Genomic DNA, 16,781 nt, shown 5'->3' on the forward strand with positions numbered 1-16,781 from the left:
AGTAGAAGCAACCATCAAGCTGTGAGGCTAACAGTGAGTCCCCTGTAGCCCAGAAGCCACTTGGATCCTGCAGTAGCACTCTCTGTAACTCTGGAAACTGCTCCTCTAAGGGAGCTGTACCAAGACCACACCCACTACAGGGAGCTGGAGCTGCCCAGAGCATAGGTGCTTGGGAAATCTCTCTGAGCCATGTTATCTAATCAGCTGAAGCTTTCCACATAGGCAAGTCCTCCTGAAGCTCTATCATCCACACTCTGACAGGAGTCTCACACTGCAGAACAGGAGCCAGAGTAGGAAATGCCAAATTTCACCACAACATGTACCACATTTCCAAAGAAACAAACTCATCTTATCATTCAGAAGTATTCGGAGTAAGGGGGGGGGGGGGCGACGACTTACAGATTAAGAGAAAATTCAGAATCCTAGTGGCCCATGCCTATTATTCCAGTACTTGAGCGAAGCAGGATTAGCCACCATGAGTTCAAAACCAGCCTGGACTACACAGTGAGTTCCAGGCCAGCCTGGGCTACAGAGTGAGAGCATCCACAAAAATAAAAATAGAAAATAAAATTCATATAAAATACACTAGGGAAGGGTCACAGGAATTTAACCCTCTGTGAAGATATATGAACAGTTATTGGCTGCTGGGGTAGGGGAAGAGTCATATCCATCAGTGATGTAGCCACTGGTTAAGCTGCCCTTGCTGCTCTCTACCATGTGCCTTCAGGCAAGTCTAAATGCAGTAGGAATACACACAAACACACACACAACACACACAACACACACAACACACACAACACACACAACACACTCAACACACACACACAACACTGAAAATGGAGGACTTGTAAATGGGGTTCAGTGGTAGAGGAAGCAGATAAAATAGTGTGTGGGGGGGACTATTATCAAAATAGATCATACATATATATGAAATTGTGAAAGAATTTTTTAAAAACCTCACCAATCTGAAGCATGCAAATTCAGTGTTAGATGTGCTCAGAGTGGGACAATGGTCAGGGCCATGAGTGTTAGAATATTAATAATTTTCAAGATAAAGTCTGTACTCTTCAGTTAGTCCTGCTTCCTCCAACTTCCACCAAGAACTACTGGCCTACTTCCTGCCCATATGAATTTGTCTGATCTGGGCACGTCATATAAAGAGCCACACTTTCTGTAATGTTCTGTAGCTGATTCAGCACAGTAATTCCCACGTACTTTTCTCTGCATCCCCAAATAACACTGCATTCCATGGCTAGCCACATGCCACTCACCCACTCTTCAACTGTAGACATCTGGGTTGCTTCCACTGTGGGGCTGTGGTGAAATGCCACTGTGGACATGTGACCAGCTTTCTGCATGACAGTTTCCTTCCCTTGAGCATGCCTGCAACTGATGCCACTACATGATGGGCAACTCGACATCTGCTCTCTGAAGAACCGGCAGCATCTGTTTCCCCATGTGTGCACCATCCTGCATTGCTATCAGCAATGTAAGCATTGCTTCTTTTTCTCACATCCTCAGGACTAATCCGTGCCCTCCTTTCACAGGGGCTCTACAGTGGTATCTCACTGTGGGTTAATCTCATTTCTGGGTATTCAGTGATGCCAAGTATCTTTTCATGTGCGCTATCACACATCTGCATATATTTTTAACAGATCCTTTGCCGATGTAACTTTTTGTACGTGTATGGTTGTTCTGAGCCAGAGCTCTGAGTCACGAGCCTCTTGTCCCAGCTGAGTCCTGAGATTATGTGCACCACTACATCTTGTTCCTTTGCCTGTTTTTAATGATTTGGGTGTTTGGGGTTTTGGTTTTTTATTATTATTATTATTATTATTATTATTATTACTGAATAGTTTTCATTCTCTATCACACTTTAAAATTTAACCCTGGGTAAAGAGGAATTGATTTCAATTCCACATCTCTTGCCAGGCAACAAGATACTATCCCAGGGGCACTGCAGTCCTGAAAGCTGTGACTCTTAAATCTCTTTCTGGTTCACAGACACCTTCAATAATCTAACAAAAACCAAATTTGATGCCAGAAAAACACATGTGCACACACCTCTTTTCATCTGATACCAAGGAGTTTCTGGACCTTCCACCATTCAGGTATCACATTGACTGGGTGTTTTCTCTTCCCAGGAGGACTGTAAACTCACTTTTGACTGACAGTCAAAGAGGCAGCATAAAATGTCCAGATTCTCGGTTCCCACAGATGAAAGTGTGAACACTGTGTTGGGACTATCAAACTTTCTTAGATCAAACTTTAGTCGGCTGCTCTAAAGCCTGCAAGGCCATCACCCCCAGCCTCACCCAGATTTTCCCTTTGGTCCAGCTTCATGCCCTCATGCCCACAACCTTCTCAGAACCAATTTCTCTGATCACACGTCAGCCCTATGCCTTCATCCTGTAACTGAATGGAAGCAAAGCAAACTCTTCATCAGTCAGAAGAATACTGTAATCTTCCTGACACCTGTCACCTAAACAAATCTTCATAGGACTGAACAAGTGAGACTTCTCTTAAGGTAGGCATCTGCTCCAGGATTGGAGGCCCCATAAACTTATAAAGTAAAAAAGTGTTTTCTCCTCTGCCTTTGCCCCTAAGAAGCAACTGGGCTGCCTTCCTCGAGCAACTGCATTGGTGTACCCATCACTGTCTCCAGCCCCCACTTTCCCTTTGATCCAGATCTACCACGTGGCTCTGCAAGTTCCACTGTTTAGCTGTTATTATCCTCCTGCCTCAGCCTTCTGAGTGCTGGGCCTCCAGGTATGTGCCGCCACGCCTGGCTAAGGCAGTGTTTGGTATATTAATTCTAGTTTTCAGGCACAAGCTGACAACTCCCTTCTCTTGTCTCTGTCCTATGCTTCAGGGCTCCCCATGTCCTCAGTGACATACAGCTTTTTTAAAGTATTTTTCTCAACTGTAACTTTTAGGTTCTAGACGCAAGGGTATTCTGCAAACAGAAAATAACAGGCACAGCTCGGCCAGGGCTTCCTTGTCATTAGGAGAGGGGAGGCAGGGCTTGGAGTCAGGGAAACATCACAGAACAGAAGGTTACAGGCTCTTTCCCAGTCAAGATGCTTCCACAGTATGCTGTCCCAAGCAGGATTCTAAGTGCTTTACAAATACACTTAGCTCATTTTCACAAAACTTGTGAGGTAGGCATTGTTTTCACTGCTCTATCTTGCAGATGATAAACTGAAGTGTGGGACTTAGTACAGTGGCTCAGGTTCACCCAGGTAAATGGTACACTAGAATTAGGTCATTAGGTCATTCAGTGCCCAGAGTCCTTGCTACCTCTTGGCTCTGCTAGAGGGAACCCTCCACAGACCAGTTTAGCTTCTTTATAAGTTGGGGGAAATTACAACTCCTGTGTCCTAGAACCTAGACACAAATTCATCAGGAACCCAGGGCAAGAGAAATGAACTAACTCATCTGACAAACTAACTCATCTGTAAACACCAAAAGGAGACTTGCTCCCCAGACAGGGCGGTGCTGAGCTCCGACATTTCATAGGTGAAGGCAGGAGGCTGACCAGGGCTACATAGGATGCTCCAGGATAGACTGGGCAACACAAGACCTTATCTCAAATATCAATGGCAATGACAAAAAAAAATAAGCTTCCAATCCTCTCCATCTCATTTGGGAACTCTGATCAATGACAGTTTATAAAACCTGCTAAGAAACAAACTCACTAACTTTGGACAAATTTAGGTAGTAGGCAATCTTTTGAAAAAACAAAGTTGAGGGTCAAATCCAATGTTCTGACAAATTTAAACAATAGACCATTTCAGCTTTTGTAAGAACACATGATTCTAAGGAAATTCATAGCATCTCATGATTCCTTGAGTGATCCCAGGGACTGGTCTGTCCCTGTTCCTCCCAGTGAAGACATGAGATGGAAATCTTTAATCTGAAGCTTGGGAGACTCTGAAATTCAAAAACTCCTTCAGACTCACCTACACAGGTATAGTATCTCAGTACATGCCACACAGGATAGTGTAGCCAGTAGTGCAACCTGGTACTATGGGGCAAAACTGCAGCAACAGACTACAGAAAGAAGGGACCAGGAGGTTAGCATGTGTGGCAACAGGAGGGCAGCATGTGGGCATCTTAAGGATGACATTCAGCGTATCTAGGCACCTTCTAGATGGGTTTGTGCAGGGTGTGAGAAGCCCCTATCTCCAAGAGTCATAATCCAAGTAACAACACCTTCTCAGAGGCTGCAGAGCCCATGGGGGAAGCCCTCAGGAAACCTAATGTGAGCAGCTCACTGAGGGCAGCACCGTGAGTGACCACAGGTCCAGACCACGGAGGCCCTGTGGGCACAATATATCATTTGGATTGTATTCTGAGTACAGTAAGTAGCCTCTGTGGATTGCAAAGCAGAAAGCAATAACATTTCATTCATGATATAAAAGCATACGTCTGGACACTCTTTGAAGATGAATTATTGGTGTCAGGTACCAGAGTGGTACCAGGAGGGAGGCCACACCCAGATTCTAGATGAGAGTGGCTTGTGGCAGCAAAAGAGCACAGTGGGTGGATCTGAGAGAAACAAAAGCCACAGGGCCTCCCAGTGAACTGGACAGAGAATATTGTAAGGAGCCAAGAGTAGCATGGAGGAACAAGCAATCGCAGGTTCCATCCTGAGGTGGAATCTTGGCCAGACAGAAAGTCAGGAGTTGTCTGCTGAAAATATAAAAGCTAGGCCTTTCTCAGACTACCAAATAAAGGCATCTCACAAAAACAGAGGCATATCTGATTGCTTGACTATAGAGAACACTGGGCTACACATGGTCATAAAGGCTTGGGAACAGATGAAAAGTTCTAGAGCAGAGTACACCAAGTGCATCCAGGGCCCTCTGACACACCAGTCAGAAGAGGAAGAGCCTATGATTGTGAATGAGGTGGAAAGACCAGGCAGACAGAGGGAGCCAGCAGCACCAGGTCACAGGAGCCAAGGGAGGATGGGAAGAGACTACTGTGTGGAATGCTGTTCAAAGATTAGGTCATTAGTAACCTCCAAGGCAAGACAGCAGCTTCAGGGTAAAGAGGGCTCAAAAGAGGAGACAAACCAGAAACCATCACTACAGCCTCCTATTTCTAGAAATGTTTGCCAAAGAGGAGCAAATATATGGAGTAGGTGGGCAGTTTTTCCATTTCTTTGAAAGGAAGAATACCAGGATGTTTATGAGCTGATGGGAAAGACCCTCTAGCAGGGAGAATGGAAGGAGCTGGGTCCTTGAGCTAGCAAGTCCTGCATGTGCCTTCTCCTTGCCCTGACTGTACGGCCTGCTTCTGTACTGATCTGGCTCCTAGGATCCTCAGCTGCCTAGAGCCCTGCTCTCCTCTCTCCATGCCCTCCATGGCTATCAGCAACGTGGCTTCAAATTCTGCCTCCCACCTGAGCCTCTCTCCTCAGCATGCAAATGCTAAGCATCCAGGCTGGATGTCCCATAAGTTCCACACACTAAATCCAGCTCTGACCTATGCAATGCTCTCTTCTCCTTGAGGGTATGCAAAAGCCTCCTTGCCAAGGACTTCACTGGGGCTCTTGACACACTTGTAGCCAGACTTTACACCTACCAAGGTGAGAAAGTGTAAGAAGCTAGCTGAGCAACTTCCCAGCCATGCCTCCACTACACACTTCCTTCAAGGGAAGCTCTGTAGTTACTTTATTTCCAAACTGTATAGTAAAATCTTTAATTAGTACATGGCTATTCACATATAAGTCAGAAAGAAAAAAGTACTGCTTTGTAGTAATAAATATTCATGTGAGAAAAGTCTGCAAAGTGGTTTATTCTCACAAGTTACTATTGGAAGTAGTCCTTCAAACAAGCCAGTGAAAATACCTAAGTACCCGATATGCAAATTCCACAGTGCTGCTCTTGCAGGCATTGCTTTATTAAAACTTTATAATCCAGTCTTCCATCTGCGGCTGCGCAGGGCTACACAAGGGCTGTGAACTGCCTCACCGTCTTCTCACTCTCTCTTTTCAGTTCTTCAATGTGGGCATCCAGGCGCTCTAGAATGTGGTGAGACCTCAGCTCCTCCTCTTCTAGAAACCTGGTAGCTATCGATCCCAGAGGAGAGACGGGCAGCGAGCACTGGGAGAGGAACAAATCATGACATGTGTTAGGAAGCAGAGATGAATGCCCTGACATTTTGATATTTTCTGCCTAGCCCTGTTAAAAGGGGAATTTTTCCTGAGGAAGTATTTTCATCTTAATGCCAAGAAAGAAAAAACGGCAAGTTCTGAAAACATCGCACCACAGATCTCTTTCTCTCTGACCCAAGAGTGTCCTTGTAAAGTGATGTGGTCAGTGGTCTGAGAGTACCTCAGCTTAGACTAGAATGCCTGCCTGCCTGCCTGTCTGCCTGCCGCTTACTGGAGAATACAGCCAATGCCTGCTATTTCCAAACTCTGAACGTTACTCTCACTTTAAAGCACTGAAAATCTACAGGAAACAAATGAAATGCCAGTTAAAAATCAATATTATTCCCTTTCTTAAAATTCCACTCCATGGTCTTTGATCTGCAACTCCCGGTTCTGGTGATATTTCAGATCTCAGATTTTTGAAGGTAATACAGAAAATCTAGCACATGCAGTTTGCTCTCATTTAATGTTATACTTTGAAAGTCACCTTAAATGCTGAGTTAGCACAAATCATTGCCTCCAGGGGAAATAAACACACACAGTATAGACATATATACACCCTCTTTTCTCCATTTGACAAAACAGAAGTGAGTTTCAGAAGTGAGAAATGACTTTCCCAGAGCTACCACAGTAACTGGTGCTGGAATTAAGGCTCTCACACAACAGGGTGCTACCTGCCATAACCATGTGAACATTGACACAGGTACAAAACATGAGGCCACCTTTGCTCCCCTATTAGGCACATGGGAGTCAGCTCTCCTGCTCTGTGTCCACATGTGGGCACAGCAGGGCCACAGCAAAGATCAGTGGGCAGTTAAACAGGCAAGTACTGAATAATCAGACCAACTATGCTGGCCCTATAGAGTACGACCATCAAATACCTGACTTCTGAAGGAAACACATGATGCTTACACTAATTGGAAAACGTGACATTTGTGAAATCACATCATCTCAGGGCAGGGAAGGTTGGCTGCCAAACTTAGAAAAAAGGTACTTTTCAGTGTTGATTTTTTTAAACTGTGTGTAAGTAAAATGGACATTTATTTTGAAAACTATAGGAAAATCTTTCTATAGAATTGCTGACACATTTAAAAACAAACAAAAAAACAAAAGGTTACTAAACTTTCACAAAGACACACTGCAGCTGACAATAGGCAATGAACAGCCTAACACAAGCGCTTCACAATGGAAGGTAAAGAACACTGGAGCCTAGTGGTAAGGATGAGGGACTACCGTGGGGTCAAAGATAGCCTCTGCCACCATGGCCATCACAGGCACCCAAATCATGCTCCGCACACCTCGCATGCACCACCCCCAGCCCCAGGCTACCAGCCCCTTCCCAACAATCCCTCTTTTCCCTCCTCACTATCCATGCTAAGGACAGAGTCCTTGGTTCAATCCCTGCAGCGTGGTCAGCCCTTTCTGGGAAAGGCAGGCAGGAAGGTACAGGCTAAAGTCAATGACTACCTACAGTTATACTGTAAGTATTTTAGAACTTGAATTTGAAGTCATCTTGGTTGAATGTGCCTTCACAAGTAAAACTGCAAATGTGAAAGTACTAAAGGGTACTGACTGGGATCCAGTAAGAAAAAAATCACCCTCTTTACCTTAAAATTAAAAATAAAAATAAATATTAAGATGAAAAAGTTTTCATACCGAAGATACAAACTCTTCTTGGTCATTCATACAGTCAGACAGACTGTCAGAAAAGTTGACATCATTTAAATCTAGCATTGAAGGCAAAGAGTGAGTCTGAAATAAAAAGTTGGAAGGCAGAGAGAAGGTGGAGCTGTCGGGGCTGATGTGAGAACTCAGGGGGCTGGGGCCCCTGGCCATGGGGTCTGTGCTATCCAACGTTTGTCCTCGAGGCGAGTGGTGACCTGTTTTGTACTGCTCGGTCTTTATTCCATCATGTCTGTGCTGGCCATGGGTTGGCCTGGATAGCAGATTAGAAAACAAAATAAATGAAAACCTGTAGCAACTTTTCTTTCCAATAAATGCTGATAAAAGCATGTTAATAAAAGGCTAAGCAGCAAGCTTCTACTGCTTAGAGAAGATGAGCAGCCCACTTGGAGACAAGTGTCTCTCCCTCATTTGGGCTCTGCTCCCATGCTTCCATCACAGCAGAGGCCAAACAAGCTGCCACAGTGGTGCAGAAGGAACAGGGCCAGGGCACCCCATGCACAGAGAAAGCATGTAATGTCACTGTGGGTGAGAGTGGGGGTGGGGGTGCTAACAAAGGCTTCTGGTAGGAAAACGTTTAAACAAGCTACACAGAACAAACTAAAGCCACTTGGCTTCTTATTGAAATAAACTTTCTTATGGTAACAATCTAAAATTAATTGATCAAAAATACAATGGATGCTTTTTATGGAAAGCCACGTTTTACTTTTTTACAGGTGTGATGAAGGTGAAGGGATGGCAGCATGAAACGACTCTGGGGAACAAGACACTGTTTACACCTACACTCAGGGTGCACAGAACAGAAGCTGTGGAAAAACAAGGGCAGAGCCACCTGAGCCTCTGTGCACACTGTGGTCAGAGTTAAACCAGAGCCTGTGATGTCTGCACATCTCTAAGCCAGAAAGTCTTCTCAAAGCAGGAGCTCACACTGTAGCACACACACATCAAAGAGACTTTTAAGAAACTTTACTTAAGGTGCTGGAGAGATGGCTCAGCAGTTAAGAGCAATGACTGCTCTTCCAGAGGTCCTGAGTTCAATTCCCAGCAACCACATGGTGACTCACAGCCATCTGTAATGGGATCTGATGTCCTCTTCTGGTATGTCTGAAGATAGCTATACTGTACTCATCTACATAAAATAAATAATTCTTTAAAAAAAGAGAGAGAGAAAAAAACTTTACTTAAGCTCCGCATTCTTGAACTCGGCTGCTCTGCTGTGTACTGGGTTAAAGATCCTGCCATCTTTTTTTTTGCACACGTGAGTAGCATGCTCCAGCTGAGATTTGGTGCTCATCAAATCTTTCTGTAGTTGTTGATTTTCAGACACTAATTTATTTAATGCCTCAATATAATTCTCCTGAAGGTCTGCTAGTGAAATCTCTTTTGCCTAATAAAAAAAGAACACTAGAATCACTAGTATGTTTAAGGGTAATTATGATCAGTCTACAACAGTGCTGGCTGAGATATTTTCTGTTTTAGTTTTAACTATGGCATTACTTAGAGAAAGTAAAGATTTGTCTTTAGCCCTCTGAAGATGAACACAGGAAAAGCATCAGTCTGTCTAGAGTGAAGGAAAGGACAATGTTAAAGGCAGGATGGCTTCCCTCTGTACATGAGCATCCAAGGGATGGAAACATGGCAGAGGAAAGCTCCAAGAATCAGAGACAGGATCAAGAAGAATGAGGAGCCCTCTTCCCACCCTACCCCCACCCTCACACACAATGCCTGTGGAAGGAAATTAAGAGAACTAATTCAAAGAAGGTAATTTAAACACAAGGGTCTAAAGAGAATTATGGCCAAAATTAAATAAATAAAATAAATATCCTTTCATCTTAAACACTTTTTGGCATATAGTTTTATATGAATTTAGCAACATAAAAGCAGGATTTAATTATATGGCAAGAATTCTATCATGAACTGGTCTTAGTTCTGTGATTATACATCTTATTTCTTGATAATACACATCTACTTTCTTTTTCTAATTTTTTAATTTAATTAACATTCCACAAAATTATGGTGATCTTTACAGTTTAATATATTTCATTTTCTGCAAAGAAAAATTGTGAAAGTAAGCTAGTCAATAGAGTTCTGATAAACATAATTTACCTGTCAACTCACAAGTGTGTAACTATCCCTGTAAACCAGGATTACAAGATCTTTCAGTAGCTATCCATGTTCTATACTATCTCAGAGAAGTGTATTCCCAGGACATGTGCTACACTGTCAACTACCTACACACCTCCGTATTTCTAAAATGTAGAGCTACACTGTGAACTACGATTCATCTTTAAAGTGGCCAACATTAATCAAAGCTGCTGCTTTCATTAAGATAATTAGATTAATTTGGAAAAGTAAATTCACCTTCATGGGTGGTAACATGCAAAAAAGCATTTCCTAGTAATTATGTTTTGATAATCTGTACAAATATTCATACTGTATGTAACTCTGAAACCAGAGAAAGCTAAAGCTGACAGGACTTTTACCACTTTGATGTCTGAAATCATTAAACCAGCATTTCTTAACCTATGGGTCATGACCCCTTTAGCAAACATGTAGCTCCGAAAATATTTAGATTACAATTCATAACAGTAGCAAAATTATGGTTATGAAGCAGCAACAAAAATAACTGTATGGTTGGGGTCACTAAACATGAGGAACTGTATTAAAGAGTCACAGCAGTAGGAAGGCTGAGAACTACTGCATATACCTAAAGAGAAGACAAACTTGTCTTTTCTGTGCATCTGTCTTTTCTTGTCTTTCTGAAATCTCCAATAGCTATTACCTGATTAACAACTACTCCAGGCACATGACTGAAAAAGGTAGCACGACAACTGGGCAGCAGGCATGTATTCAGTGGGGAAGGAGGGTCAGTGTTCCCATTAGGGTTCGGGAGAAGTTCAGCTCCAAGGAACCCTGGAATCTCTCAGTTCTTTAATGTGAACAGGGAGCCACTCTAATACTGACAAATGACACATTTGTAAAGAACACTGTAGTGTAAACCAGATTAGTCCACAGATTACTACTCACTCAGCATTGGCTTTATCAGGGCATACAAAGTCATTTGTTGGCTACACTCTCACTCACTCACCTACTAATCCATCCATTTATTATCCATCCATCTAGTCATTAAGCCAGCCAGCTGGCTAGCCACGTGCCCCAGCCCCCGCCTCCATCCATCTTCCACCTCCTTGATAAAACTTTATAAAATATTTAACTATGGGATTGAGAAAATGGTTCAGTTGGTAAAGTACTTGCCGTGCAAGAGGACCAGAGCTCAGATCTATAACACTCATGTAAATGCTGGCCGGCCGAGTGGACATGGTAGACTGCCGGTAATCCTAGTACTTGGAAAAAGGAGACAGGATCTCTGGAGCAAGCTGGCTAGCCAGACCAGCCCAATTGGCAAGCTCAGGGTCCAAGTGAGAGACCCTGCCTCAATACAAAAGGTGGAGAATGATAGAGGAAGACATCCAATACCAACCCCTAGCTTTCATACATTCACACACATACACACAGGTACACACATGTGCGCATACACAATCACCCACCATGCACGCAAAAATAAAACTATATTAAATATTTTAAATGTTTGGCTATTGTGTCCTCTATTTTTTTTCCCATCCATATGGGTTTGTGCTTTAAATTTTTTTTCATTATAGTATCAAAGGGATGTGGAGTGGCAGAAAAATTAAATGACTATTTCCATCTTAAATGACAGCACATTTCAGAGTACAATCACAAATCAACCATTTAAGTAACCAGTTTATTTAACAATAACTGCTGTGCCCATTTCCGGGCTTTCACTCCTATAACATGGGTTCTCTGTGGGTGAAAACTGCTGAGGGAACTGTTAATATCACAGATGTAAATACCAGGCAGACTTGGGCTACATGGATTTACAGGTTTCAAGTTCACGTTCACTGTACTGAAGGCAATCTCTGTGTGCATTGGAAGCCTGCTCTTAAAACACTTGACAGGAAAGGCCATATGTTAACTTTCTAAATCATTATCAAGCCTACTAGCAAGAAAAATTTATTCTTAAAAATTTTGGCTATTAGGGAAGTTTAATAGCTTCCCTTGCTCACTTGAATTTAAATATCTACTTAGTCCTTTGCCCTTTTCCTACTGGGTCTCTTCCCAATCACCCTCGTAGGACATTCTTATTTGCTGACACTTTATGTTAGCCTGTGTCTACCTATAGGTCACTGCTGCTTGTCTGCTCATTTCTTTCCCAGTGCTAGTGCTATCGACCCAGGGCCTCGTGCTAGGCGAGTACTCTCCCTCTAAGCTCTACTCCCAGTCCCTGTTGTTATTTTTATTCTGAGACAGGGTCTTGTCCAGTTTGGCCTTGAACTCTTGGTCCTCCTGCCTCAGCCTCTCAAGTAGCTGGGATTATTAGCATGAGCTGCCATACTTGGCTTCTATTATCAGTCTTTTTAATGGAGCCTTTTGCCATCCAGAAATTTTATACTTTTATGTTATAAACTCTTTTATGGCTTCATGATGCTTAGAGAATCTTGCCCATCTGAAAGATTATGAAAATAGTCCCCCATTTTCCTAGTTGGAATAAAGTGTTCTTCTAGCCTTTTGCGCTTTCTTCACTCTTGGCCTCCATGCCTGTGAAATTGGAACTACTTGGGAGCAAATAGGGAGTCTTTTGTGACTATGTATCTTTTTGGAGGCAGAATACTCCCTGGAAGTTCAGAAAAAAAGAATTCAATCTTCGGACATTTGACCTACACCAAAAACAGATGGGTCAGAATAGATGCACCATTTTATAAATTGTAAGACTTTCACAATATGAACATCATACTGTCTGTTAGTCAATCCTGTTCTGATTTCACAGTAGCTCATATGTATTTCTCATATTCTCTACTAAATTACTATAATGTCTTTAGAGTCAAGAATTTGATCATTTCTCCTGTGTTCCATCTAGCACTAAGTATTCTAGAATATTTGAGTAAATGAATCATGCTTTATAGAAATAAAATGAAAACTAAATTATTTCAAGGATAATAAATATAATAAAGACACTGTGAGCATGACAACATAGTGCTAAAAGCAGCACCCAACGTCCATTTATAATTACTGTCAGCACTACGCTGAACCCTTTACAGATACTTTCCTTGCTGAGAACACAGACTATATATGCATCTTACCACACATAACAGGAAAAATACCCTACGGCTAGAGCAAAAGTCTCCTCTGGCAGGAGGGTACCTGGATGTCATTTGTGACCATATCTCTCTCCTAAAGAACTGCTCAAACTAGTGAATTCTCCCTCCTTCTAGCATCGATACTAACAGCTACATTCAAAGGCTTCCAAATCACAGAAGCTAAGTGTCAGTGTATGTACCTCATGCAAGCCCAGTTCCAGCTTCATCACTGTTTCAGAAAGACGGCGATTTTCTAATTTGAGAGATTCCAGCTGACTCAGAATCTCCTGCAAAAGGAAGATGGGGTGGGGGCGGGGTGTGTGAGACCCACATAAATCAAATATAATCAAATATATCTTACAAAGCTTTCCCACATCATTTTCTCTAGTCCACTTAGTCTGGTCTATGTTCTCTATTCATATAGATAAACTTTTAAAATGTGTGTACACATAAGGTGTTGAGTGTGTTGCATACACATGAGAGCACAGGCGTGCCTGCCATGTTTGTTTGCAGAGACTAGAGCCAACAAGTTTTCAGAATTCACCTATCTCTGCTGCCCCAACACCCTCCAGTGCTAGGGTAATAAACAGAACATGCAGCCATGCCCGGTTTTTTATGTAGGTTCTGGGAATCTCAACTCAGGTCCTCACGCTTGCAGAGAAAGGGCTTGCCCTCCCTCAGCCATCTCCTGGGCCCCACATACACTTCTTAAGTGTGTGTCAAAGGTGTTAGCAGGTAAAGCAGCATGTGTGTGATTAAATGTCACTCAGTGATGAATGAGGCTAAGGCACAAAGTTTCAGTCACGGGAAGATCTTAGCCACACCAGCTTCCACTACCTCTCATCGACTTTCTTCTGTCAACACCACATTGGACTGCACTTGCATAAAGCATTCATTTATTCTCAGCCCTCACTCTGCTGAGCTCTTCTGCTAGACGATCTCTATGAAAAGATTCCTGCCTCCTTTCACGCCACCTTCCTCAGCAGACAAGGTCTGGGAAACTCCTTCCCACACTTTCACCCCCAACTGAGAAATCTGCTAATCGTGGTCCAAGTCATTCTTATGCATGTTCTATTGCCTTTTCAGCTGTAACTGCTGGATCTGGGGAGAGGAATTTCAAATGCCACCTTCATGTAAGCACTTCCACAACTAAATGGCCAACCCTTGAATTTCAGGCTTTCTGTGGAGCCAACTAACCAATTTTTCCATATAAAAATTCAGGCATTATCTAAAATCAAATGTGCCAAACCAATGTCCCCTCCACTGGCTTCCCTGTCATGGGCATCTTTCACAGAAATGTATCATCTTCCATAACACTACAACCATTTTCTGTCTCATTACAGGGCATTACTCGGCTACTCGAGCTTCTTTCCTCAGTAACAACTTCTTTGCCTGTCTTCTGTTAGTTACCCTAGTCTAATCAAACACAAAGCATAGCCAACTGTGTAGCCAAGTACCTCCAGAACGCATCCATTTCCCATTTCCCTTGAATGGTGGGCCCTTGCCCACTGCTCAGGCCACATCTTGCAGTTACACTAGCTCCGCATGGTCTCCTCCAGCTTACTCATCCTCCTCTTGCAGGAACAGAGATCTTTACTCTAGATATGCAACTCCTCGGCTGTGCGCCCAGCACTTTGCCCACATACCACTAGGGTAGTCATTTTCCTTGTCTGTCTCCATCTGACCTCCCCACCAACCCTCACTATCCTGCTTGCTAACCAGCCCAAAGCAGGTGTCTACTAAAAGTTCACTGAAATATGGAAGTTATTTCTTGAATAGATTCATTCTTTACAAACAAACAGGCAAATGTTAAGTGGAGAGCAAGCTCTAGATGGACTTACCTTATGCTCTACAGCCTTTTCTTCTGCCTTCTGCATCTCTGCCTTCAGCTGCTTTTCCATGTCTGAGGAGGAACACTTGGCAGAAGCAATAGTGATATCTCGCTGGTGTAACTCCCGAGTTAGCTGGGAGATTTCCATCTTCATTCCTTCTAGGGCAGAACTGTAAGTCTGATCAGCCTGCAGAATCTGTTCCTTCAACTACAGAGAGGCACAAAAGAAAACAACAGAAGTTCAGAGAAAGTATTTAGGATTCAGGCATATGAATCTACACAGTAGTAACTCTGACACTTAGGAGGCAGAGCCAGAGACAGGAAGACCCCAAGATAGAGAGCAACCTGCTCTGGCCAATGATTTCAAGGCCAGACTGAACTTCACAGGAAGACCCATCTCAACAAACAAGGCTTAGACATGTAGCTCAATGGTATAGCACTTGCCTAGAGTGAACAAGGCCCTAGAAGAACAAAGAATATAGAGAGAAAGACACATGGTTAATGGCTGCCAGGAGAGGGTTGTTATTTTCTTCAATAGTGTAGTCACTGGTAAAATGCTCCAGTAGATAACCCCTACCAACGTTCATGTAAGCAACCCTAAACTCAGTAGGCCTAAAAGAAACACAAAGAGAAAGAAGGAAGGAGACAATATAGAAAAGGGAGATCACGGAAGGGAATAAAAGGGTACTGAAGATGAATATGATACAATACATAGTACATATATATGTATAAAATTGACAAGTAAATGTTTAAAATGTACAGAATTAAACAAAGAAAAATACACAAAAAATAAATAAAATAAGATAATGTTTTGTGTGGGGAGAGAGCAATAGGCAGATCCTTAATATCTACTTCTGGGCTCTATATACACATGCATGTGTGCACACACACACATACACAGGAACTAGCGATAATCTCAAGAAGTAATGAAAAACACAAATTAAACCAAGTATGGTAACAGACACCTCTAATTCAATATTTAGAATTCAAAAGGCCAGAGGATCATGAGTTTGAGGCCAACCTGGGCTACATAACAAGACTAATCCTCTAAATAAATCCTCTGAAAAATTAGTTTATTTTTGGTATTTTGAGACAGTCTTGTCTAGCCCAGGCTGGCCCTGATATCCTGTGTTTGCACCTCCCAAGGCCACTGGAGACAGGACCCCTTAATAAAAAGGCTCTGAATAATAACAGCCAATGAGGACATTAACTATTTTATAGCACAGAGGAAATAGATATTTTTCTTTAGCAAATAAGAAAATGACAAGTCATATAATATCTTTTTTAAGAAATAATACAATTCTTTAGAAATCATATTTCAATTATATTTTTAATTTACTGGCTTTCACAATTTCCCCCACATACACGATGTACTTTGATCATCCATCCATATCATCCTCTCTTATCCCTCCTTCTCCCACTGAGCAGCTTCCTCTCACAACTTCCACCAAACTCTTCCACTGACCATCCAGTGGTCTCCTGAACAGATTTCCCTCACTAATCACCTCCTACCCAGCCCTGAGCCCAGGCACATGATGTAGGCTTTCACCTTCTTTATCTCTGTCCGGTACTCATTGTTATGCCCTTCCATCCTCTTCAGCTCTTCGTATTTTTCCATTAGTTCTTGGCTCAGCTGTTTACATGTTGTACTCACAGATTCTAAACTGTATAGCAGAAATACAACCATATATAAATAAAATTCCTAAAATTCATAAGATGGATTATCTAAGTGTACCCTCGTGATGCCCAAGATACCTCCTACTAACACCTTAAACTTCATACCCCTCATTAAAAGTCACTTGCAATTCCTCTATCAATAGATGCAGCAAACCCATCTTCTGTATTTTCCTCCACTCCTTCCCTCTGACTTAAACTTTACTGGTTACAGAATTATAAAGACACAAGCAACTTTACCAACAGTTTTGCTCTAGCTGTATGGGTTTTCTCT

The 16,781-nt window shown here is 42.5% G+C and overlaps 1 protein-coding gene across 21 annotated transcripts in view; it reads right to left on the minus strand.

Annotated features, from left to right (window-relative positions):
- Nucleotides 1–5,785: 5,785 nt before the first annotated feature.
- The window catches only part of Cep63 (centrosomal protein 63), a 40,451-nt gene continuing 29,455 nt past the window's right edge, over nucleotides 5,786–16,781 (minus strand). For 12 of the 21 annotated variants that reach the window (XM_076917470.1, XM_076917469.1, XM_076917467.1 and 9 more), the window contains 6 exons: nucleotides 16,383–16,497; nucleotides 14,844–15,041; nucleotides 13,203–13,289; nucleotides 9,028–9,233; nucleotides 7,820–8,099; nucleotides 5,786–6,113 (listed from right to left, as the gene is read on the minus strand). In XM_076917470.1, the coding sequence (XP_076773585.1) occupies nucleotides 5,955–6,113; nucleotides 7,820–8,099; nucleotides 9,028–9,233; nucleotides 13,203–13,289; nucleotides 14,844–15,041; nucleotides 16,383–16,497 (1,045 nt within the window). In that variant the 3' untranslated portion in view covers nucleotides 5,786–5,954. Of the gene's footprint in view, nucleotides 6,114–7,819; nucleotides 8,100–9,027; nucleotides 9,234–13,202; nucleotides 13,290–14,843; nucleotides 15,042–16,382; nucleotides 16,498–16,781 lie in introns of those variants that run through there. The other 9 variants (XM_034484187.2, XM_034484183.2, XM_076917479.1 and 6 more) reach the window with 3 other exon arrangements.

Source organism: Arvicanthis niloticus, chromosome 21 (genome assembly GCF_011762505.2).
Source record: "Arvicanthis niloticus isolate mArvNil1 chromosome 21, mArvNil1.pat.X, whole genome shotgun sequence".
In the NCBI taxonomy this organism is placed as follows: domain Eukaryota; kingdom Metazoa; phylum Chordata; class Mammalia; order Rodentia; family Muridae; genus Arvicanthis; species Arvicanthis niloticus.